Genomic DNA, 26562 nt, shown 5'->3' with positions numbered 1-26562 from the left:
CCCTCTTTCAATAAACGGCATTCGACATCCAATCGTACGGATGACCCGCTGTCTTTTGTCTCTATGTTTAATCCGCAGCCCTTCGCTCAGGCATGGTGAACGGTTATCGGTAACGCGGGCGTTACCGCAACAGGACTGGTGAGCCAGGAAGCTGTTGCTGGCCTCTGGCACTGTGAGGTCTATGACTGGTTCTCCTGATTTGTCCACACCTTTGCACCAAAGTGTCAAGACTAAACTTCATCAAATTCAGGATCACCTACCTGGTCTCATTCAGAGATGGCCCAGTCAACATGACAAGACCCTGTCTCAAAAAAAGGGGGGAGGGGAGGGACAATGCTGAGTGAAAGTGTACCTCGATGCTGTAACACTTGCTTACCATGGGAAAGCCTGGGGTTTTATGCCCAATACTTCAAACACAAACACCATACAGTCTATGGATGCAGCAAAAGAAATGCTAACCTCCAGATTTATAGCACTGAAAATATACATAAGATTAGAAGCTTTAAAATCAATCTGTTAAGCTTTCACCCTAACAAATGAAGAAGAGAGTCCACCAGGGAGATGCCTGACCAGAGAAAGGCTCTTGCCACTAAGCCTGATGACCTACATTCCATCCGCCCCTGGTCAACTTAGTGGAACCAATTTCTGCAAGTTGTCCTGTGAACTCCACAAAGTGCACCAGGGCATGTGTACCTTGAGTGTGCACACATGCAAGTGCATACATACACACACACAGACACACACACACACACAGGAAAAAGAAAAGATCTGATGGAAAGCAATGAGCAAAACAGGCTGCCTAACACAAGAAGATACCAGCTTTTGAGCATAAAACCAATGACATCAAAAATAGAAATCTGAAAAAATTAATAAATCACAAAAGCTAGTTCTTATGAAAGATCAATAACATTAGAAAATCTCTAAGCTAGACTGACCAAGACAAAATAGAGAAAACACATCCTGCTTATATCCCAATTTAAAGGCACTATGAATAACGATAACGTGGACATTGCAAGACCAACAACAGAATGTCATATACAATGTGGCTGAACCTCAAATGTTCAACCTACTAGTTGACTGAGGAAACCTACCAAAGTCTGAACACACACACAAATTATCCTTCCAAAATGGAAAGAACCAAGCCCAGCCCAGCCAGGTTAACTGGAGAATTGTACAAACACATAAGTAAGAAATCATAGCAACAGTTTAAAATCTCTCCTAGAAATAAATATGAAAGAAACACTTCCTAGCATATTCTATGAAATTTGTTTCAGTTTAATACCAAGACTATATCTATACATTAACAGAAAGAGAAATTACATGAGTATAGACCTTTGACATTAATGCAAAAATTGCTCATCAAAATATTAGATACTTGAGTCTTAAAAAGAAAAAAATGAAAAACCAGAAATAAAAAAAAAATTAGACATTAAGATAAAATATCAATACAGACTTCACTTTTATGTGAAAATTTGCAAACAGGCACCACTGTTATGCAAGATGCCATACTCCTGTAGTCCAAGGACTTGGGAGAGGCAGGAGGCTCCTGAGGCTAGGCTGGACTGCACAGTGCAACTGTGTCAAAGAAGGGAAGAACAAATAGGAGAGGCAGAGGTGAAAAGAAGGAGGGGGCAGCAGATATACACAGTATGAAAGCATGAGACTTCTACAAGACAGCAGGTAAAAATTGATTTCAGAATCAACAACACCATAGTCAATGGAAAACTGAAAAACTGAACCTAATTAAATTCTTTGCTGCTTTGTAAAAGATACTGTAAAGAGAATTAAAAAAAAAAAAACAGTCTATGAGAAAATATTTGGAAAGCACACATTTGAAAAAAAGACATAATAAAATATACAACGTGCTCTTAAAATTCAAAACCCCAGTGCCTGGCAAAAGAAATTTCTGGTCAAGGAAGTCCAAGAGACCTTGAAAGAACATAGGTTATTGCCATTATTATGTCTCTGACAGTGCATATGTCCAAAAGTGAGCTCAAGCTGGACTACAGACGGATTTCTAGTGTTAGATAAAAGCCAGCGTTCCTCAGGAACTTATGAAACACGCTGAGCTCCTGTCTCCAAAAGGAGTCATTTCCCTTGCTTCTGGCCGAAGGAACAAAGGGCTCTCCCCCGACTTACACCTGTGGTTTGTGTTTAAGCCAATGCTGGCCTCCAGGCTCCTGTAGTCCCATTCACATGTACCTGTCACACACTTCAAAGCACCTACACTAGCCTCCTGCTCTGCTCCACTGAGCCAGCCCCAGGCGGTTCCAGACCCTAGGTTCTCTTTACAAAGGTTGCACCTGGCTGCTCCCTCTATTCTTCTTGCTATTTCCTTCTCCTCCAATGCCTTCCTAGGTCTGGTCATGTCCAGTCTGCTTCCTTTTCTCTCTGCTCTGGACTCTTCCTGATGCCTCTGAATATTTTCTCTCTTATCTACAATAAAAAAAAAAAAAACACCTTCCCTTTGGGTGGTTCTTTACTGTGCCCCTTGCATACAGCCAGTGCCCCTGAACTTGAAGGTGAGACCCTATTGCTAAAGATACCACACACTTCAAACACAGAAGTGGAAAAATCAAGCAGGAACTCAGCCTCTTCCCTGAAGACTGGCTCTCAACATATCAGAGGGCTCACATAAATACCCATAAGGCTCAAGGAATATCACAGAAAGGTTAGAAAGCAAAAGGACCAGCTGTGAAGGCAATACAGACTCCATCTTAGGAGAGGGCTACCATCTTAGGCCACCTGCTGTACTTAGTTCCAGAAAGGACCTTAGGAATATGCCATGACAACTCAAACAGACACAGGGCAGCATGCTCCTGCAGACATTCTGTATGCAGTTTATGGCCCTTAAAGATATCCAGAATCCTGCTCAGCAAGTTGTGATTCCCTGCCAAAAGTCCAACCCAATAGCTTCAAATGTGGTTTCATGCCAAAAATCTAGACCAATAGTTTAAAAAAAAAAAAAATCACCTTGCCCCATATCCCTTCTATACAATCCCAAGATGCCAAAGCTTGCAGTTTTTCCCTATGAAAACTCTTTACTACTGGTCCCATCACAGGAACATTTTCCTCCATCTGCCTGGCAGTGGCCCAGGTTGGAACATGACAATAAAAGGACCCTTATGTGCTTGCATCAGAAACCAGCTCCTTGGTGGTCTCTGGGGGTTTTTTGAAACAAGTACAACACCAGACAGGATGGCTGCTGTGAGAAAGTGTCTTCTAGATATGTCAAGAAAGCTACACCTACAAAATCCCAACAATATGGTTGTTTCAACAAGACCTATACAATGACTGCACCAGTTGATAGGGCAACGGTCGGACATTTCACAAGGCACCAACTTGACAAAGAGCTACAGGCAATCAAACGCTGCTGAGAGAGGGAGAATCAGTTGTTCAGGGATGAGGCCCTGATAGTTTATCCAATCTCAAGCAGCCAGCCTTAAACACATAGAATATGAGCAACACTAAATAGACTCAGTAGGGTGTGTGTGTGTGTGTGTGTGTGTGTGTGTGTGTGTGTGTGTGTGTAAAACAATAATAATTACCAAAAAGATCATGAATTTGAGAGAGAATAGGGTCACACATACTCCTATAAGGAACTAACTCTGTTAAAACCATCCATTTGCCAGTCAAGTAGACCTCGGTAAAATCACTTTTGGTCTATTGTCCATGTTCTACCTGGAATGCATACATATTAGTTCAGTATCCACAGAAAACCCATACTGGAAGGGCCAAAATTATATTTTCAATTTTAATCATTATGCCTAAGAGATCCATGAAACAAAAATGCCTCTGATCTGCAAGCCCCTTGCCCAATCACAAAGAGTTCCTGAAATGCTGGAGGCTATTGTTTATGCAAGATAACAAGCCACATATTTTCCTTCCCCTAAACAAGTTTGTTTGACCCAACTATGCCAGACATCCTTGATCACATGTAGGCAGGAGGTTCACAAGGCAGGAAATACATCATGATGCATGTTTGCCCCTGGTTGGACCTGATGGGAAATACTTTAAACCCTCCACATTGTGACTCAGGGCCATTTCCTGGGAAGCCAGGTATGGACCCTGCCAGAGGCCATCCATCTGGCCAGTATTTAATTAAAGTTTCCTTCAAATTTGACTTTACATTGTGGTAGTGGTCTTATTCTGGACCAGGGAGATTAACAAAACAACAGACATATATTCCATTTATTTCTCAAGAATATTAGAAAGAGGGCAAATGGAGCATGCATCCATTGATCTGAACTCAAAACTGCCCCACATTTTGAAGTTGGTATCAGTATAGACAGCAAGATCTTCAGGAAAAACTCCAGGTTAAGGCTGGATGAGGAGGGGAGCAAGAGAAATGAGTGTCCCTGGAAAACCCACTCTTCCTTAGTTCACTCTCAGCCCAGCAACCAAGGGATTCTGAGGTGACTCAGAAACCCAAAGGCACATCAACTACGAAGGAAAGGAAAAGCTCCTGTTCTAACCAGATGAACTGTGGTCCTATAAAGCAGAGTGACCTATTTACACTTTCTGCACACCTTGTCCAGACATGGGTGTGCAGCATGATGATGATAGCTTCCCAGTCTGATAACCCAAAAAGGAGGACCCAGAGAGCCAACACTTCAAGGAGATCATGGGGAATAGGATTTAGGAAAGCCAGAAAGCTGTTTATGAACTCCACTCTCCCTCTCAAATTTCTCACTTGAATAGCCAACACTAAGCAGCATCCAAACTGGGAAAAGTCAAGTAGAGGGCAAAGCGCTAAGTCTTGGGTGGGATATACATGGGACAGACCTAAATAACACCGCTGAAAATGAACTAACAGCACACAAAAAACTAGAATGCACTTGTCAGAACTTGAGGCTTGAATATAACTAGAACAACTTTCCTGACTTCATATCCCTAACTATTCATAATCTCTGTTTTGAAATAAATAAACAATATGCAAATTCTCAAAATACTCAAGATATCCATAATGCAATCTAAAAGTACCAAGTATAGAAAGAACAAAACCAACAAAAACGAAAATGAATGTGTAACAAAACAAAACACATCCATGTACAAAAAGGCAATCAGTAAACAGCAGGCTGAAATGACAGAGACATTTAAGCAATCTAACAGACATGAAAGTAATTGTTCTCTGGTGCCCCAGAAAGAAAAGGCAAGTGCTTTGGAATGAAATAGAAAGCTAGAATGACCTAGGAAAGATACAAAAAACACTATGGAGGATGAATAGATAACTCTGAGAACATTTAACCAAAAGCATGTTCTAAATTATCAAGTGGCCTTGATACAGTTATAGACACAGTACATGGAGCATCCTTAACCTGATGACAAATCAACAGACATTCTCCAATTTGAAGAACAGAGCCTCAGGAATCTGAGGGCAATGGGAAAAGTAGACCATGAAGATTCACTGAACTAGAGAAGTAAACCTACTGGGGAAAGAGGACTAAATGGAAAGGGTCCTAAGTACATACAGAGCTCACAAAGCTCAGGGACTCCCTGGAGAAGTGTGAAGACATTAATGCCCCACAAGTTATGGCCTCACTGCTGGGAGCTAAGAATGAGGAAATCTTTCAAAAGGATCTAGAGTCAAACAATACATTATCTACATGAAACAATAACTGAATTGAATGACTAGTTTTCTCATCAGACACAATGGAGAGGAAGGTGCTGGGGAAAAATAATTTTCAACTCAATATTTATCAATAACACCCTTCAGAAAGGAAGGCTTGCTGATAAAGGAGACACTGTGAAAGAAAAACAAAAATTATACAAGGAAATGTGGACTACCAGGAACAAATAAAGAAAAAAATATAGTTAAATTAGTTAAATAGTTAGAGAGGTAATGGATTACATATCTCTTTTCAAGTGTTTTTTAAATATATTTAGTTGAAGCAAAAACTATAACATGTATGAACAAGACTTTTAATGAATATGAACAGAAAATATAAAACAACTACAATATATCTAATTTGTGCACTGCTGACACATTAAAAATATAACACAGGGGCTTGCCATGCATGAGGCTCTGGGTTCAACCACTACCATCAGACACACAAAGTAGTGGAACATGTCAATACTAGAAATGACTTGCATAAATCCGACAGTTTAGATGGGTCAAAAACATTCTTAAAAACTGAAGGTAGGAAAAGTCATAAGATAAGCAAATGGCCAGAATCCATTGGCTTCAAAAACATTTTAATGAATCCTACACCTTCATTTTCAGAGAGAAAAGGAGAAAATAGTTCATAATTCATTTTATGAGGTTTATGTTACCATTATCCTAATACCCAAACCAGAAAACATGTCAAGAGAATAGGGAAAAAGAGAGGGGAAGGAGAGAAGCTATAGACCAGCAGCTGTCATTAACACCGATGAAAGAAATCCTCCAGAAGAATGCAAATAAATCAAATCCAGAAATATATATAAATGTACAGATTAATGATGGTTTATCTGAAGAACACATCAATATTCAAAATTATCAGCTACCATCAACATAATGAGTCTCAGTGCAAAGTTACAGTACCCTACCAAGTGATACATAAAAAAGCATTTGAAGATGCTAATATTCATTCCTGATTAAAAAAAAAAAAAAACAAAAAAAACTCTGAACTCTCGAGGAAACATCTTCTTAGTCTCGGTAAACAGCATCTACAACTGCACCTAAATTACATTACGTGATGAATGGCTGAACACTTCTCCCCAACGGAGGCTGGGAGTGGAGGGAATCAGAGCTGCTCTGTCTCACCAATCCTACTCCAACTGTAAGTCCTCACTAACCAATGCGACTGGTTGAGAAAACAAATGAGAGAAAGGGAAGGGAGTATGGGAGAGAGATGACATATCTACATATAAAGAAAACAGTGAGTCCTTCTACCAACACTCATGACCCCCATGAGTACACCCAGGGAAGCAATGTTCTTCCACATTGAAAGAAATCTGAGAGGCATCCTAGTTTGGAAGGTTCTATAGTTCTCAGCAAACTCGGCTATAGATTTAATTTATGTCAAACAAAATCCCAGCAAGTAGTTTTTGGGTAATTACGGAAACATTGATCATTGACGAACATGCAGCACTAAGGAACTCAATAGCAAAAGCAATGTAGAAGAACGAAATATACAAATGCAAGGCTAATTTTCTTCTACAATAATTTTAAAATAAGGAAGGATACAAGTGCATACAAAATAGAAAATGGTCAGGGAAAAAAAGAGGCCAAAATGTTGCAAAAAAGAAATACATAATGTACAACCTTGTTTAAATATATATATTTTTATATATATATAAGACCCTGGATTTCTGTGTTAAATATCTACACATCAAATCTTTAAATGACGGGAGGCAGAGGCAGGCAGATCTTTGTGAGTTCGAGGCCAGCCTGGTCTACAGAGCAAGATCCAGGAAAGGCGCAAAGCTACACAGAGAAACCCTGTCTCGAAAAAAAAAAAAAACTTTAAATGAATCTTCATACAGACAAAAAGTCTATTCTTTATAAGATCATTAAAGTCTCCAAGTTAAAGCTTTCTCTAAACAGTCCATATTCAGTTGCATAGCTTAGAAACATTTTTCACAAAATTATTTACATTCAAAGTCTGTAATAGAATTCTTGAAGACGGATAAACAGAATGAATGAAGAAGGAATGTTTAGCTGCTGAATGAGGAGGGGGGCTACTGGGTTCAAGACATTTTGTGACCAGTGTGAAGACATTTTGTCAGTTTATTTATAATATTTATTTGGATATTTACAGCTTCTTTTTGGTAACAGTTACATTTTCTTTTCTTTCTTTTCTTTCTTTCTTTCTTTCTTTCTTTCTCTCTTTCATCTACCTATCTATCTATCTATCTATCTATCTATCTATCTATCTACTTACCTACCTACCTACCTACCTATCTACCTACCTACCTATCTATTTGGGGATAAAAATGAACAGGCACTGTAGTGGGTAGTCATTCCAGCTGGATCTGGAAGTCCCAAGCCCCATTGAGACTCTGGCAACTGTCACGCCTACAAGGCGGGGTCAGGGGAGGCGCCTGGAGACCGGAGAGATGGATTGGCCAGCGCTCTCTCTGTGTGCTCTCTCTGTGCCGGGAACCTGAATGGTGGCGGTAGACAGAGCAGAGCTCCAGAGAACACCGCTGGACTGCGATACACCTTCCCCAGACCCTGCGACCTACCTATCACTTAATTTGTGAGTTACGCCATTAAATAAATATCCTTTTAACTACGTGGAGTGACCAAAATAATTTCACCAATAAGGCACCACTCTGGTCATTTAAAATTCTACCAATATTACTCTTCACTTTGCTCCATTAAGCTTCTCCAGCGTATTTATTAGCTCCTTGTGATGGCTATTCTTAGTTAACTACATGTGGAATTAACTAAAACCCAAGCAGCTGGGCACACCTGTGAGGGATTCTTCTTAATTAAGTCATTTGAAGTGAGAAGACCCACCTTCAATCTGTGCCACATCTTTTAGTGGCAGCCTATATAAGGACATGTGTGGTGATATTTTAATTGTGCTGAAATGTGATTTTATTTGTATGTTAATAAATAAAGTTTGCCTAGAGATCAGAGGTCATAGCGAGCCAGGAACAGAATTCAGGTGGTGGTAGCCCACACCCTTAATGCAATCGCATGGCAGGCAGAGTCTTTGTGTGGTCAAGGACATAACCAAGCCTGGTGAACTGAACCTTTAATACCAGTACCAACCATAGAGACCTGAAGGTCTGTAGAGACAGGCAGTGATGAGGAAGTCATGTGGTTGGTTTAGAGCCAATGAGAAGGCAGAACAGAAAGGCAATAAGAAGACAGGTCACACAGGAAGAAGGTCTCTCTCTGGGGAAGTGACAGTGGCTAAGTGGTAAGATAAGGTGGTCTTGGTTCTTCGCTAGTGCTCTGATCTCTTGGGCTTTTAACTCTGTATTTGACTCTGTGTTTCTTATTTAATAAGACTTTAAAATTTCGTCTACAGACATGGAAGAAGGAAGCATTTGCTCTTTGCCTGCTTGCCCTCACTCTCACTGGCAAGTCCATTCCTTTCCTGGTGTTGAACCTACTTCTCTGGCATTCTAGCATCTCCTGAAGACCAGCTGAGACATCCAGTCTTGTGAACTGAACAACTGGATTCTTGGACAGCCACTGTTGAACTAGCTGGACCAGCCAGAAGCTACTCTCATAAATCGTGTGGTGTGTGTGTGTGTGTGTGTGTGTGTGTGTGTGTGTGTGTCTTACCAGCTCTGTTTCTCTAGAGAACTCTAATACATTCCTAGAAACTTTAACTATGGAATGTAAAATTACAAAACAAACTTTATTGTTTTATTCTTCACATATAAGTAAGAAAGATCTTAATCTTTTAGACTTATATCCTTTCATTTCAGTATTCCTCACTTGAGAACTGTGATTCTAGAATTTAATGAATTATATTCTTTTTAGATTTTCAATTATTTTAACTGAGGGTGGCTGCATGCAGGTTGAGTGGGTGCCCACAAAGACCAGACGTATCAGACCCCCTGAATCTGGAGTAACAGAGAGCAGTAAGTCTTTAAACATGGCTGTGGGAACCAAACTCAGGTCCTCTGGAAAAGCAGTATATGCTTTTACCCACTGAGTCATCTCTCCAGCCTGATTATCTTCTTTACTCAAGAGTTCATAACTTTACCTCCTATGTTAATTGGAAACTGAATTACAATCCAGCACTGTAAGTTTTTATTGGGGTTACTCTGCCGGTTATTCACTGACTGTGGTATATATATAGTATATATAATTTCATTCTGTACAAATTATAGTTTCAGTCCACTTATCATCTACCTATTTCTTAAATATTTTTGACACTGATACACTTTACTTTAGCTGTTTCCATTATTAAGCATATTTGAAGCTTGCTTAGAGGGTTAAATACATGTTTTGGTCAACACTTATAACTTATCACAGCTCATTGATCTATTTTTAAAATATGAATTACATTTAAAAATTTATTTATAAAATTACTGTTCTTAAAATTAGCTCCCCAAATTCTATTAAACTAGTTTATATGGTCTCACTCTGCAGCCCAGGGTAGCCTCAAGCTAATGATATTCCTCCCAACTCGCCTCCAGAGTGATTACAGGTGTGAGCCATCACACTCAACTCACATATTTTAATTCATTTATCTTTTTGATGTCTCAGTCATGTGCTTCAAGTCTATTTTATCTTAATGACAATCTGTTACAAAATGATGTCAGGTTCTGTGTGACCTCAAGTATTCATTTCTATCTCCTAAGAGACATAAACTTTGGCCACATAGCATACTGGAATTATAGTCCTATTTCTCTTAACTATCATGAAGTCTACTTTCTGGGTCTGAAATGATTTTTGATTTTTTATATGAAATCTGTTTGTTAGGTTAAGAATCCACTAGTAATCACCAGCCCTATCCCCATGGTCTTAAGTCATATTCTAATACACTGAAGGTGGACTTCAAACAAGGGGAGGTCTAGGTTTTAGAGGTGGTTATAATTTCATTTGACACTCATCTAAAATCTGCTAGATATTGATAATACTCTTGGTACTAATTCTTGGTAATTTCTTTACATCATTCATCTTTGGCTTAGGTTTGCTCTTCTTATCATTAATAAAATACTTTGCTGCATCTGTTCCTTTGCTAAAGCCCCTAGAAGTCTTAACATCATCTCCTTTCAGTGGTAAAAGAAACAATAATGTTCTCCCCAATAACAATCTCTTCGTTTGAGAGATTTCGTGTTACATACAATTTATGTTAAATTAATTAATTTCAGAACACTGAGACCTGTTCAAAGCTGCCTGCTACAGTGGAAGTTCTTCTGATTATGGAAGTTAATACAATCTTTTCTTCCTCCTCAATCATATAACATCTTTCCATTAGCTATGGATCTTTTGTTTTGTTTTCTTCCCAAAGTTTACTGTGCAGGGATTTTTCTTCCTTTCCAGCTCTCTATTTTCTGTAAAGAGGGAAGGTTTATATCACTAATAACCATTCTCAATTACATACTCACACTTGACACTAGAGAGCCTGTTATAATACATGAGCTCTTGATATAAAGACCATCAAGTATAATGAATATCTTCCCTTCACATTCTACAGAAATTGAAATTAATAACCCTATATCACAGTGTTTTGTTTTTAATGTATTTCAATTTGTTTTCTTTTTCTTTTCTCTTTCTTGAGAGAGAAAGAAAGTTCAACTCACTATACGGCAGAGGCTGGCCTTGAACCTGTGATCTCCCTGTCTCAGCATTCCAAGTACTGGGATCACATGGGTATGCCATCAGGCTTGCTACAAATATTTTAACTTAATGCAATAGCTTGTATTTTGTTCATTGTTTTCTTGTAATGTATACATGCCAAATAAAAAGGTATAAAAACTATCACTGCAATACACAATAAGTACCTCTATTAAATACCTAAACTCACCTCCACATGAACTGTCTTAACTTTTTCACAAGAGCATCTGTGTGCACAATACTTTGAAAGAACTGAATCCTTTTTCAAAGTCTAGACTTCTATTGTAAGTAAAATATTTTTATCTGAAACAAATTATTTAGCAAGAAACAAATACATTAACAAGATTCTACTTAAAGGATTTTTTGTGTTTTACCTTTTAAAAGATCTAGTTTTCTAACTGTGCATCTTTAAATGTCCTCTAAGAAAAAAGAGAGTAAAGAGTAATTCATTCTGTAAAGTTCACCTCTCACAGGGTCATTCTTTTTTTATATTTTTATTTTATAATTTAATTTTACATATCAGCCATGGATTCCCCTGTCCTCCCTCCTCCCACCCCCCCAGCCTTACCCCCCAGTCCACCCCCTATTCCCACCTCCTCCAAAGCAAGGTCTCTCCTGGGGAGTCAGCCCAGGCTGGTAGATTCAGTTGAGGCAGGCCCAGTCCCCTCCTCCCTACACCAAGGCTGAGCAAAGTGTCTCAGCATAGGCCCTAGGTTCCAAAAAGGCAGCTCATGCACCAAGGACAGGTCCTGGTTCCACTGCCTGGGGGCCTCCTAAACAGTTCAAGCTAATCAACTGTCTCGCTTATCCAGAGGGCCTGGTTCAGTTCCATGGGGGCTCCTCAGCCATTGGTTCACAGTTCATGTGTTTCCACTAGTTTGGCTATCTGTCCCTGTGCTTTTTCCAATCATGGTCTCAACAATTCTCACTCATACGATCCCTCCTCTCGCCAATTGGACTCCTGAAGTTCCACCTGGGGCTCGGCCGTGGATCTCTGCATCCATTTCCATCAGTCACTGGATGAGAGTTCTACCATGACAACCAGGGTGTTCAGCCATCTGATCACCAGAGCAGGTCAGCTCAGGCACTCTCTTGACCACTGCCAGTAGTCTACAAGTGGAGGTATCTTTGTGGATTTCTGGGGACCTCTCTAGCACTCTGTTTCTTCCTATTCCCTTGGGCTCTTCATTTATCATGGTATCTCCCTCTCCATTTTTCCACTATGCTCCTGATCCAGCTGGGACCTCTTGCTCCCCTAATCTCTCTTTCCCCTGACCCTTGCCCTCCATTACCCCACCCCCACCCCCAGTTTGCTCATGGAGATCTCATCCATTTCTCTGTCACTGGGCGATCCCTATGTCTTACTTAGGGTCCTCTTTTACTAGGGAGCCTCTCTGGAGTTGTGAGTTGCAGTCTGGTTGTCCTTTGCTTTACATCTAGCATCCACTTATGAGTAAGTACATACCATGTTTGTCTTTCTGGGTTTGGGTTACTCACTCAGGATGGTATTTTCTAGTTCCATCCATTTGCCTGCAAACCTCATGATGTCATTGTCTTTCTCTGCTGAGTAGTACTCCACTGTGTATATGTGCATTTACATCATAACATGTGTCCTAACTAATGCAGCTCCCTTTGTTGTCCTCGTCCTATTGCTCGTTAGACTGAAAACAAATAGCGGGCAGTGGTGACGCAGGACTTTAGGAGCATCTCTGTTAGTTCGAGGCCAGCCTGGTCTACAGAGTGAGTTCCAGGACAACAAAGATTACACAGAGAAACACTGTTTTGAAAATATAAATAAATAAACAAACAAACAAATAACATCCCTATAGATGAGACAGATTTATTCAGTTTTGAAGAGCCTGAAATCCCATCAAATCTGTCTCATCACACCATAGCACAACTGGCTGCCTAGTCTAATTCTTTTTTCATAAAAATATTGTATGACCTAAGCTATAGCACATTTTAAACCTATTTTTTTTTTTTTTTTTTTTTTTGTGCTCAGCACTGGGTTTACTGTAAATATCAGATGTTCTTTCACAGACTTGGTGATCTGAATAAACCTATCACCAGTGCCTGTGCCGTGGTTGTCAATCTGAATGAAAATGGCACCCGGTAAGCATCAGCACTAACAGATTTCTCAAATTAGCTGCCAATACTATGAATCACTTATTTAGCTGCTGTGTTAGAAGTGAGCTCGTCACTTGCCATATTCTCTCTGGCTAGCTGTAAACTAAAAGTGTTCTTTCACAAGGGACATAGATGCACAGAGCAAAGAAACCTGAGCTCAAAAGTAGATGGAGCCGGTTGGTCTTTGAAAACGTAGCCTGGAGGCATCTCACTTCCTCCCTGGGCCTCAATGTCATCAAGTTCCTGAGACAGGAAATGATGTGTAGAAACCATTTACCCCAGCACTTGGCACTCTAAGAAAAAGATTCCAAGAGCTGATGATGACTTCCTAAAAAAGATTGCAAAAGCTCATCTCCACAGTTCTCCGACACATTGGACATATCCACTATTCTCTTTCCTTCTTTATCGTATTTCTACTCTGTGTTCAGGGTCCCCTCGGTAAAGCATTCCCTCCAAAAATGCTCATTTAGGGGGCATCCAGAATACCTGAAAGGGAAGCTACATTCTCCTAGCGCCTCTCACACATGGTGAAGCTTCCAATTGGTCTTGTTTGAAATAAATCTGCAGGCGCTGCCTTTACTCCACACTAAGCATAGGGGAGAAAAATGGCCAGTGTCTCTGGGGAGTAATTAACAAAAGACAGTTTGTTTCATCTTCATGATAAAATACAGCATCCCTACTAAAAGGCAAATTCATCATTCCCCAAAGTTAAATAGAATGACACTTTAAAAGTAATTCCAGCTGATTAAATTTAGGATTCTGGAAAAAATTAATTCATGAATATACTCTGAATCTTTCATTTGATTTTAAAATGTATAAATGTTCATTTAACTTTGAGCCCTTGCCTCTCAGTGTTCTATTCTGAGCTAGTCAAACAAGTAGTAGCAGGCATGCTGGGCTCAATAATACTGCCTCTCATATTTAAATACACTATTTCACTCGGATTGCAAATTAAAGCCAGTCTCTGAAGACTGACATATTTCCAATGCCTGACTTCGCAAGGCCTGTTGATTTTCCTCCACTGTTTGCCTGTGTGTGTGTGTCAACTCTGGCCTCCTTCGCTCCCTCCCCTGAAGCACCCCTGTCTCTCTGAAGCCATTGTCAGCCTGACACAGAAAACGTGCATTAAACCTTGTGTCTAATTATACAGTTAGAAAACTCTGAATCCCAGATATAAAATACCTATGCTTGAAAACTGTCACAAAAGCTTCTGACTGTGCACAAATCCCTCAATCAGACTGTTCACAGACTTGGGTTAAAAGAATTCAAGAGCTAAGGATGTAGCTCAGTGACAGAGTACCTGTGTAGTACACACAAGGCCCTGTGTTCAAGTCCCAGCACCATACAAAATGGGGGGGGGGGAGATAGCTTATTTTCTGTTGAAGTTTCTTGTGCTTACATTTTTGAAAAGTTGATAGACGCAACAGGAAACCATACTTTCCCCTAAAATAGTTTGCACAGGTTACTAAATCTCCTTCAATTACATATTACCCAGAAAACTGTTTTATTCTAAACACAGAAGTAGTTGGATTTAATACAACGGCCATATTTTTAAAATTCCTCCATATTATGTATTAGCAGAGCAAACATTTCCCATTAAGTGCTATAATCTATGAATAAAGCACATGGTATCTAATATTTTAAAGACATTTGAAAAAATAAGTATATGTTCATCTTACAGCAAACTCCCTAAAATATACACAATACTATCTGTAAATATGAAATTAGAATGTCTTATACAGAGACCACACATTTTTCTAGTTTTTTCCCTATAAAAAAATTATTATTTTTTTTAATGACTGGGGCATGCCTGTTAGGACTGCACAATGCGGTGTGACATGCAGGGTGAGAAAAGTCAGTCCACTTCACCTGGTGAAACACCGACTGAGAGGATGCATGTAATAGCAACAAAGGAAAGCTGTGGCTCCTTCTGCTTGTCTCTTCCTGTCCTGGGGTTCCCAGTCAACTGGTCCTAGCATCAGGTCTCCTTGACTGCAGCCGACAAGTCTAGGCTGTCTGCTGGGTGTGAGGGCAACTCTCCTGTCTCTCACTGTACACTGCACACAGTTCCCGAGTGCAGCCAGTGTACCACGGGACGGCACACCAGTGCTCTAGGATGCCCAGCCATGACTGGGTTACACTAAGACACCAGCCCGATGCTGGCAGGAAATTTTAGTTGCTCGAGAATGTTCTCTGAATGGGGAGAGGAGGAGTAAAAGTCATAGGCCTAGCCCTCTTCAGCCAGCCACAGTACCTACACAGAACAGGTTGGGTGAAGGTCTGCACAAAGCCAAAATGTATAATTTCATTGCCTTTGTTGGCTCATGTCATTTCTTTAATTAATGTCACTTTCTCTGGTTTAATATCAGAGCAAGTGACAAGAGTGCTTCTGGATGAATTGTGTTTTCCGAGGACTGCATGGCACACTCTCCTGCAGTCTGACAAGGGGACGTGCCAGGTTTACTTGGCAGTTACAATGCACCAGCTTTAGTTTTAGTAGTTTAATTTGTGGCAGTTATATGTTTTGAATACGTTGAAGTATTCACAACGGTCTCGTGGAATCTGTTCCATAGATAAAGTTTACACAGTGGAAAAGCAAAAGCAAGGGCTATGATGCGATTAGCAAAGCTGCTCTTGGCCACAGCTGGTCTTTTGGCATGTCTATACATTTAAGAGCACTTAGGAGATAGGACTAAAATGATCACAAGGATGATGGTGCGCTCTCTTTCTGGTGTGGGGGCAGTTCTGTAGTGGGTGTGAGACAATCATAAGGAATACGATGTTTAGAACTCAATTTTATGCAAAATCCATTATTCAAGAAGCAAAGTTTATATACATGATAGACATGCAAAGAAAATGAAAGTAAGAATAGGAAGTTTAGTTATGTATTAAGTTGGTCCTAACATTTCTGTAACCTAAGATTTTATTGATAAAAAAATTCAGAAAGATTTCTGCACTGAGGGAAAAGGACTCAACTTTTTCTTTCAGTTTGTTAAGGATCTTTCTGTTTCAGGCTGGAACACTCTGAAGGTTTTCTATTTGGAGTTTTCCCTTCATCTCCTCCTCTGTACACTTCTGTGAAGCTCCATCAGCTCGTGGTGAGAAGAGCTACCACCACAGAGTTCTTCTAAACTTCGCCTGCCCTTTCTAAATTTAGGGTTCTTTACTGCAGCGGGTTGAAGATCTGGCTTTGATTGCACCTGGCTCTGCTGGAGAATAGAAATATTCATCTTCACTGAACGCACGCTGCTTAAGTGCTGGAGGGACTTGCAGGGGACTCACTCTCCTCGGAAACTTCATTACAATACTTTCTCTTCCCCACATGAAGTAGTAATTCTCATTCACCAAAGACAGAATTTTGCCTGACACCACCACAGGAGTTCCTGTTTGACTTTCAAAATTAATCAACCTCTAAGCTGGAGTAGAAATGGCATGTCCTTTAACCTTAAGCACAAAAAGCTCTCAACAGACTGCAGTTTTTATATCCCTGGATGGGAGTTTGGGCCCCTGATACTTAAACTTGATTCACATACTGGGTTTCTGGCATGCCTTTGCCCATACCCATCTGCTAGCCTGGCACAGTGCCCATTCAGAAGGTGTGATGCCAGTTTCAATAGGGCATAGGTGCCAATCAAAGATGGGTTTGGAGGGGCAGCATGCAGAACACAGCAAAAGTCAGTTCTTCTGCCAGGAGATCCTCCTGTTATCATCTAATGCCAATGAAGGGCCACATGCTCCACTGCCTGGGATCACACTGCATCTGTAGATGTTTCTAGCCTTCATGGGTATCTTTCCATAAAATCATTTCCCTGGACGGGAGATGCTAAGGACAAGCCCAGCCCACCTGGCTATGGCTTGTAAAGAAACAGTACAAGTCTCTAACAACTGTCTTGAAACAATTGCTGAGGTTTCCCTCTCTTCTCCTAAAAGTCTGACACAGAGTAACTGTACAGTGTTCAGGAAAAAGGTGGTGCATGTGCCAGATGTAAGAGGCAAAGACTCTGAAGCAGTGTGAAGCCCACACACACCTTGTACCATCGGAGCGGGAACTGCTAACGTCTAGTGGAGGCCCACTCCCGAGTCCTGAAGTTTCCTACACTTCCTTCTAATTTGTTTCATATACATGAGTACCCCTGGGTCTGAACGAAGGATTATACCTCACACTATTTATTCCTCTTCTCCCTTCTCTTACAGAAGCAGAAGTCCATCCATATTTCATGAGGAAGCCAGAAGCTCTCGAACTCAGAGAATCCTTTTATTGCGTGGCAACAGAGGTGAGCTCATTTCATGAGGAAGAAACTTCCCCACAGCAGTGAGTTTCCCATTTACAAAGAGAGAAAGGAACCTTGGCCAAGCAAAGACAGTCGAGGGCTGCAGCGCAGCAGGAAGGACAGCACACTTGAATGAGGCGGAGTCAGGGAGGCAAGATTCGGACATTTAAACCATTGAAAGGGAAGATGCAGAATGTAAAATGTTTTTTAAGGTCAGCCTTTTTTAAAAAATTAAAACCAAAAAATGAATGCTAAGCCTTGCAAGAATCCCTCCTCCATCTTTTTTATGAAGAATTTTTTTTTTTTTGTTTTTTGAAAGTTTCTTTGTGTAGCCCTGGCTGTCCCAGAACTCACTTTGTAGACCAGGCTGGCCTCAAAGTCACAGAGATCTACCTGCCTCTGCCTCCTGAGTGCTCTGTGCACCACCACCGCCCAGCTACAAACTTTCTTAATTATTTGGATTTCTTGACTGAGAGGGAAATGAATAGCACTGTGTCATATAAACTCAAAACTAACAGCCTACTGACAGTGCATGTAAAATTCAAATACATCTTCTAGATATTTTTACTTACCTATAGGTCTAGCACATTAAATAAATTTTAAAAAGACAGGCAAACTTGAGTTTATATCTCTTAACTATGCCTTCACTAGGAGCTAGTTTATTGCATATATAATATATATAGCTACTATAATTTCTAAAACAAATTATTATTCTTTTCATTTTCACAAGACTAACTGCCTTCTCTACAAAATATTGCAAAAATAACATTTAATATTGCTACTAGTGTTATGATTTGACTTTCCTGAATGTTATTCTGCAATTAAAAATCAATCCATCAAAGCCAACTAAATAATAAATAAACCAAGCAATACTACAACACATTCTTCTATTCCTTTATAAGTAGAACTATTTCCTCATCAATAAATAAGTTAAATTTGATAGCTTCTAAAAACACCCCCCCCCCAAAAAAAAAAATTCCTTCTGTTTCTGAAGAGCAAAGTCAGGATAATGTAACAACAGCAACAAAAATCTCCAAAATTTACTTAACTAAATTTAACCACTTATCTATTAGTAATGATCCCTAAGACTGGATCACCAAATGGCCAATAATTTCAGCTATATTGTGTTGCTCTTCGTGGAAGACAATAATACCAATTTGTTGTCAATAAAGTGCATGCACATTCCTTTAGAGAAGCAGTTTTCAACCTGTGGATTGGTGTCCCAAGAACCTTTCACGGGGGTTGCCTAAAACCACCAGAAAACACGTATTTACATTCCAATTCATAATAGTAGCAAAATTACATTTATGAAGTAGCAACGAAATAATTTTATGGTTGGGGTCACTACAACATGAGGAACTGTGTTAAAGGGCCGCAGCATTAGGAAGGTTGAGACCATGTTTTAGAGGACTAAATGAGAGTTCCATTGAGCAGGTCTCTTTGTGTCTAATAGAACACATCTGACTGCTGACTGGGTTATAGGTGACATCTGTAGTTACAGCAGAGAGCAAACAAATTCACTTGTGTGGGCTGAGTACCACAATCTCAGCCTCAATCCCTCCAACAATAAGCTCTTTCCAAGAAATGTGATGAACATTTATCCTAGAGTATTTCTTTCTGCATTTTCATTAACTTTTGGAGTCCAATTCCTTTCATATCTGAAGCAAACAGGTAACCGTCTAAATGGAAATGCTCACCACATACTGCACCACTCCAGGAAATTTTAAAGGGAACAGACACAGAGTGGTGAATAAAACATAAAGGCACCTGTAGACAGTTGCTGTGTTCTTAGTTTTACAACATTAGCAGCTAAATCCACCACAATTCAAGGCAGAAGAAACAGAAAGTCCCTGCAATGAAGGTCTCTTCCTGACGCACCATGACACCAGATATTAGAATGGGAAGTTCTAAATAGATTCTACTTACTAAGTATTTCCTAGGTTCCAAACTTTAAAACATCTCATTTAACCCATGTAATTATTGCTACAATTACACAGAATAGAAACAAAGACTCCAGACGATAATGAAGTTAGGCCACTCGGTCTGTCAGTGACTCAGTGACAAGTCAGGACTCAACTCAGAGTCTCCCAGCACAGAACTTCTGCTCTTACTACGCACATCTCCCTCGGGTTAGTGGCTTCCACGCTGTATGCAGCATTAAACAGAATTCGAACCTTCAGTTCTCTCTTTCCCCGGAGTTTCAGAAAGTTTTTTGCTTGTTTGGTACTAAAATGACAGCACCTTTCCCATACCCCAGCCTGTTCCCTTCCCTCCCTCCCGCCCGCTTTCATATACAAAGAGAGCACAGACTTTGTTCTTGTATTCAGACTTCTTTCCCTCTCATGACTACTGCTAGGAATGCTACAGGCACATTATCTCTCCAAGAACAGACACAGAACTCCTCTGCCCCTTCCCCTTTGCTCCAAGTGGCTGATTACCGACAGGCCTGGGCTGTTGATCTCAAAGCTGGAGGACAGTTGTACATGCACAATGAGCCAGACAGAGCACCTACTTTCTTCTCAGCCTTAGGCCACCAGCACTGAGAAAGGGCCTGCCAAAGCAGGGTATCTGCGAAGCACACCTAAAAAGAATCACTGGACCCGATTATTAAGGAAAGCTTGAATTTAAGTGCTTTGTAATACATATGCACAACATGAAAAGAACCGCCATAAACTGCCAGAACCAGAGGGCTTCTCAAGGATTTGCTTATTTGTAGCTTTGGAAATAACCAGTGAAAACTAACATTAACAAAGTTAAGCTGATTCTGTGATTCATTACACCCTGTTCATAGAATAATAAAGTGTTTGTCACATAATTCAGAAAAATGAAGCATTTTTTTTCTCTCTCTCTCTCAAAACAATGCCCAATGATGATGAGTATGTGCTGGTACATGCCTTTCCAGGGTACGGTTTCTAGAATTCAGATGGTGGAAGCGGGTGCCACCCAACATGCTGGATCTTACCAAATTTTATTTGAGTAATAAGAAACAAAATAATTAAAAGCCATATGACCTGTACTTAGACTAAAGGAACTCTCTGCACTTGAATGTCAGTCACTCCTGAGCATGGAGAGTCCTCCTTAATGACCAGAGCCAAACAAGTGGTGTGTATACAGATTTATAAAACATGTATAAACATGATATTCATTCTTCAACATAAACCTGAATTCAAATAAATACTTACATTTTAAGAAGTAAAAAGGGATAACATCATTATAGTTGAAGCTTTTCTCCAGTTCTTTGAAATTATTAAAATAATTCAAAAGTTAGGAAAGTAAATATGTCGTAGACTGTAGATCCAAGGCTACAGTCACATTAGCAATAATTTATTCAACTCTATTTTTGACCTATAGTCAAGACAATATACCAGAGATCTTAACTCATTGCTATGGGAAAGAGTTTACTAACCTGTTTCAGATAGCACTCACTCTGTGGGTAATTCTACCCTTAGGCACACCCAGGACTCACTAGACACGTGCCTTCATTTCTTACCAGCCAGGTGTGGCACTAAGCTCCGGATACTTGATGCTCTCTAGATTTTTTATTTCCACTCAGATATAAAGTATTTCACTATTTTTACATGAACATGATAAAATGAATTATTTTGGATACTTTAAATTGAATAGTATGTATTAGTAAAAAAAAAATTCCACCTGTTTCTCCTAATTTTTTTAATGTGGTTATTTGAAATTTTTAAATTATATAGGTGACTCCCATTATGTTTCTATTGAAAAGTATTGCCTGCCTATGTTGCCCAATCTAGCACTCAACTGGCTCTAATGATGTAGCCCTGTCTGGTCTTAAACTCAATCAGTGGCTGCAGCTCCCGAGGGCTAGGAGCTGAAGGTATGAGCCACCACACACAGTAACACTCTTTAAATTGAGAATCTGCTCTTTACTCAGCCCATGTAATATTTTTGTCCTGATCTTGTTTTTCCAATTATATTAGACACAAGTAATAGACAGGCAGTTGCTTATTTACTGGATTTCCTTCATTCATTGAAAACTACAGGCAGTTATGGCAGTATACGCCTGTAATCCCAGCCTAGAAGGGAAGAAACAGGAGGATCAGGAGTTCAAGGCTAGCCTTAGCTACTTGAGACTTTCTCAAAATAAACAAACACAAAAGACAAAGCACCAAGAGTAATATCTTAATCATTCATGATCCAGAAACATGTCTGTTTGATAAGAAAACCAAAATTCCGCCAAAAGAACTTCTTTTATGTCTACTTGTTTTGGTATTTTTGAGGATATTTTTTGTCTGGTATTTGGTGTGTGTGTGGGGGGGGGTGCTTTGGATGTTTTTTTTTTTTTTTCTTTTATTCCTTGTTTGTTTTGTGTTTTTTTTTTTCCCCTGTGCTGTTTGTCTGTTTTGAGATATAATATTACTACATAGCCCTGGTTGGCATAGAACTTATGACACAGACCAAGCTTTCAAATGCTGAGATCACAAGAATGAGCTACCTTGCACAAGCCCCAAAGATGTCTACCACAGAAATAGCTGTAGGGTGAACGAATATATGTAAGAGAATCTTACGTTGTATTTTTTGTTTGGTGTAGGAGGTGCTAAAAACCATGGTACCCAAAACCTTTCATGGGCTACACCCCAAACCCAGATTATTCTTTTCTAATCACCAGTATTTTATTCATCAAACACAATCACACAGCAGATACCTTCCCCCATCCCATCACAGCATTGAGACAGTCCTAAATGGCCTCTTAAAATTCAGGATAATTTCTGAATGTTTAAATGCAATATAGAAGTACACCCAAGCAGGGTCCCTACTGGCATCATAAAGCTCAGATCATTTGAGCAACTACTTTGTCAGTTTTCTGAAGAACAACATAACTACTAAACTCCAGTCACACAAGAGAAGTTCATTCATTTCAGGTAATAGATGCTTTCAGTCACTAAGGCTTAATTTTATGTGGAACATAGTCACGAAACAGTTAGGCCCTAGTATTGCCTAGATACCAATGATTAAGAGTCATACCGTAGGGGAGAGAAGTACAGCTCAGCAGGTAAGGATGTCTAACCACCCACAGAAAGGTGGAAAGAGAGAAGCAAAGTTGTCCGCTGACCTCCACCGGTACCCTGTGACATGTCCTACATGTATCACACACATAATAAGTATTTTTTAATATTTACATATAGTTGTTGTTTAGGAGCTATAAAAATCAGTGAAAACAAGTTCTCAAAAAGAAAATTCATGTTCTGTCTGGCAGATTGTGCAATTATGCTCTGAAAAGACTTCGACAAGTTACTGGAAAAGCAAGACAACAGGGAATGTGTTGTGTCAGTTATGGCTTGAACCTAATGCTTAGTTAATGCACTAAACATTAACTATCTTCCAATTACTGTAAAATAGTATGAATTCTGTTATTTCAGTTAGCTCTTAAAATACCCTTGTTACCATAGTTACACTGATTACAGCCATAATTATACTTGGCAATTTAGTCATACTTTACCTAAGTATATCAATCCAAACCCTCCAGAGCCGATCATCTTGCCCAGTGCCCACTGGTTTCCATCCATATCATCCAGAACTTTGCCTTCTGGGAGTGGAACCGGAAGCTTGTATTTCTCTTTTCTTCTTGGTGCCATCACATCTACTGGCAGAGGGATGAGATAAACAGTTAAAAACAAAACTAGCACTAAAACTCGTTTCTTCCAATGTTTTCCCCAGAATTAAGATTAGGATCCTGAAGTCAATTCCAACTAGAGAAGCCCATCCACCATATTCAAGTTAGAAATCCATATACTTTGAAATCTAAGAGATACTGGCATGTATGTAATATACATATAATATAAATTATATATAATAGACCTATTGGGGCTAGAGAGACGGCAGGTGGTTAAGAGCATGCAATGCTTTTGTAGAGGACCTGGTTCAGTTCCCAGCACCCACACAGCAGCTTGCAAACCTCTGTAACTCCAGCTCTGGGTGTCTGGTGAATCGACCTTTTCCACTGGCACCTGTACTCACAGGCACATACCCATACACAAACACACACACACACACACACACACACACACACACACACACACACACACACGTACATAACCAAAAATTAATCTTTAAAACGTATCTACTGTGTTTCATTTAAAGCAATACTTTAAAACTCCACTCAAGGGTTTATTGATACTTAGCAACACTACAGAACACACCTCCACAAAGTTATCTCATACACATGGAAATAATCATTTGTTGAGAACACTGTTAACATGTGGCTATTGAGGAGCAGGGCTTTAAATTCAAAGGTCAGACACTCTGACCACCAAGCAACACACTCAGGAAGGATTGTTCAACGAGCAAGGGTTTTCCTGGTTATCTAATCTGGCAGATCAGGTGACTATCTTTGGTTTTTCTGACATGCTCTTTTACTCACTCCCATCAATGTGAAAACAGCACATTGGACATACAAATAACAGGAATTCCATATAAGAAAACCATACAACCTTAATTATCATTGAATACAAATTAGAAAATGACTAATAGGAGCTTTTGGGGGTTGGCCAAAAACATTTCTAAGGGGTATATAATTAAATTAATAAATATCAGAATAAGTACTTGAAACTAAGCATAAAAGTAACCATGTTCTTCCTATTATTTCTAGACAAAAGTCAAAAAACCTGATAAATTCTGCTTCCGTTTGGTTTCCGTTGCTGTAATCAACACCACAGACAAAAGTAACTTGGGACAGAAAGAGTTTGTTTCATGTTATAGTTTACAGTCCATCCTGAAGGGGTGTCGGGGCAGGAGCTCAAAACAGGAATTCCAGGCAGGTACTGGACCAGGCGCCAGGGAAGAACCCTGCCTGATGGCTCCTTCCCTACCAGACTGGCTTGGCGGGCTCCGATTTCTTAAACACACCGGGACCTGCCCGGAGGTGGCACTGCTCACAGTGGGCTGGGCCCTCTTCCATCCGTCACCCCAACAGAGGGCCTGTAGGCCAATTTAATGGACGCATTCTTCTTATTTAAGTTCCCTCTTCCCAGATGACCCTGGGTGAAAAGTTAACAACAACGAAAACTAACCAAGACCGACGCTTTCGTGAAAATGATTCATCAATACACACAGTACACAATGTCCCTCTTAAAGCTTGAGTAGAATTTTCCCTCCTGCACTTACTGAACCCATAACAGTATTCGGACTGCACACGACCTGGAGCAGAGCGGGAAATCTAGTGTGAACCCCTAGGACATGGTGCTGAAGTAGGATGGTGTCACGGGGTTCGCTTAACCCGGCAGGACACCGTGGCGCCCGCGCCAAAGTTGATGGCGGAAACTTTCACGTCTTCCTACAACAACTTTTGAGCGGGCAGCTGAAAAGACACACGAAGTCTGGGGCACCGGGTGGCACCGGGTGAAGCGCTCGCCGGGTGCAGATCCCTCCCCGCGAGCGGCGAGCGGCGGCCGCGACCGACCGGACGGACAGCCCCGGGGGTGCAGGTGCGCCCGACCGGGTTCCGGGACCCCGGGGCGGGCGGAGCCGGGCCCGCAGCCGTCGGGACCGCACCCGAGGCTCGGCGGCCCAGGGAGGGAGGGACGGAGGGAGGACTGACCTGCTGCCCACGTCCCCGCAGCGCCGGTCTCCGCGGCCAGGCGGGGCCGAGGCCTGGCAGGCGGGCGGGCCGCGCCAGGCGCCTCCCAGGGGCAGGGCGAGCATCGGGGCCGCCGCCCGGGCAGCCCGAGGCTACGGAGCCTGGCGGGGCCCAAGCTGAGAGCGAGGCTCGGGAGAGACTAGGTAGGGGCGGGACTTGACCCTACCGAGGTCAGTCTGCTGAGCCACCGGGGACGCACGGGGTGGAGTCAGCAGGGCGCGCACTTGAACGGGAAGAACTGAAGACTTCCTGTACCAGTCCTGAGTACCAACGGCTTTCAGATTGGCCCGACCCTTACCAGGCTTACCCACCCAGCCCTGGGCGCCTCTGCGGTCTCCGCCGGGAGCAGGGGTAGGGGTGGGGGCCGTATCTGAGTGTGATACTCCCAGGCAGGAGCATGTTTAAAACACAACTTAGTACATTCTACCTTCCCATCTGTAAAATGGAAAAGATTAGTTATTGGGTTTCAAGGTTACAGTGACAACTGAGAGAAATCCGTCAAGTGTATTTCTAGTTCTTTAAGGATACACAATGAGTTCCTATTTTGGAGTAAACAAACCCCAGAAAAAAAAATTATTTAAACAGTATTTAAGTTCCGTACCTAGAAACAGGCAAGTGCAAATACGAAGAGGAAAAAAATGACATGTTCTCTCTGTGAGGGCTAAAGTTATGTTTTAAGTTTTAATTACTGTGCCTAAGAGATCTATAAAACAAAAATGCCTCTAACTTGTAAACCCCACTTGTCCAAGGACAGATAAACTTATAAGCCCTACTTACCCAAGGACAGACAGCTTCCTGGAATGGTGGGGGCTGTTGTTCAAGTAAGATAACAAGCTACGTGTTTTCACTTCTGTAAACAAGTTTGTTTGCTCCAACCTCAGAGGATTCGCTTGATCACACGTGCGCGGTGTCAGGATGTATGCTTGCCGCTGATTGGACGAAGGCAGGAACTGCTTAGATTTGTGGGGTTTGCTTTTATTAGCTCCTCCCTAACTTAATTCTTGGCCATACTCTGGAATCCCAGGTATGGAGCTGGCCACATTCTGGCTAGTATTTAATAAAATTTGTTTCAAGTTTGGCTCAAATACTGTAGTAGTAGTGGTGGTGGCTTTGTGATGTTAACATCTCTTCACTAAATCTGTTAAGTAAGGAATTGGTCGTTTATCAAACTCCCAAAATGGAAGATGGGATGAGACTTTTTTTTTTTTCCGAGACAGGGTTTCTCTGTGTATCTTTGTGCCTTTCCTGGACCTCACTCTGTAGCTCAGGCTGGGCTCAAACTCATAGAGATCTGCCTGGCTCTGCTGGGATTAAAGGCGTGCGCCACC

At 40.9% G+C, this 26562-nt stretch overlaps 1 protein-coding gene across 5 annotated transcripts in view; it reads right to left on the bottom strand.

Moving 5' to 3' along the window:
- Positions 1 to 26110, bottom strand: part of Vrk2 (VRK serine/threonine kinase 2) — a 131607-nt gene extending 105497 nt beyond the window's left edge. The window contains exons 1-2 of one of the 5 annotated variants that reach the window (XM_028895021.2): positions 26012 to 26110; positions 23099 to 23242 (exon numbers count right to left, since the gene is read on the bottom strand). In XM_028895021.2, the coding sequence (XP_028750854.1) occupies positions 23099 to 23234 (136 nt within the window). In that variant the 5' untranslated portion in view covers positions 23235 to 23242; positions 26012 to 26110. Of the gene's footprint in view, positions 1 to 23098; positions 23246 to 25195; positions 25375 to 26011 lie in introns of those variants that run through there. The other 4 variants (XM_037208919.1, XM_028895020.2, XM_028895019.2 and 1 more) reach the window with 4 other exon arrangements.
- Positions 26111 to 26562: the final 452 nt, after the last annotated feature.

Source organism: Peromyscus leucopus, chromosome 10 (assembly GCF_004664715.2).
Source record: "Peromyscus leucopus breed LL Stock chromosome 10, UCI_PerLeu_2.1, whole genome shotgun sequence".
NCBI classification, from domain to species: domain Eukaryota; kingdom Metazoa; phylum Chordata; class Mammalia; order Rodentia; family Cricetidae; genus Peromyscus; species Peromyscus leucopus.
This window is presented reverse-complemented; position numbering and strand designations above follow the sequence as displayed.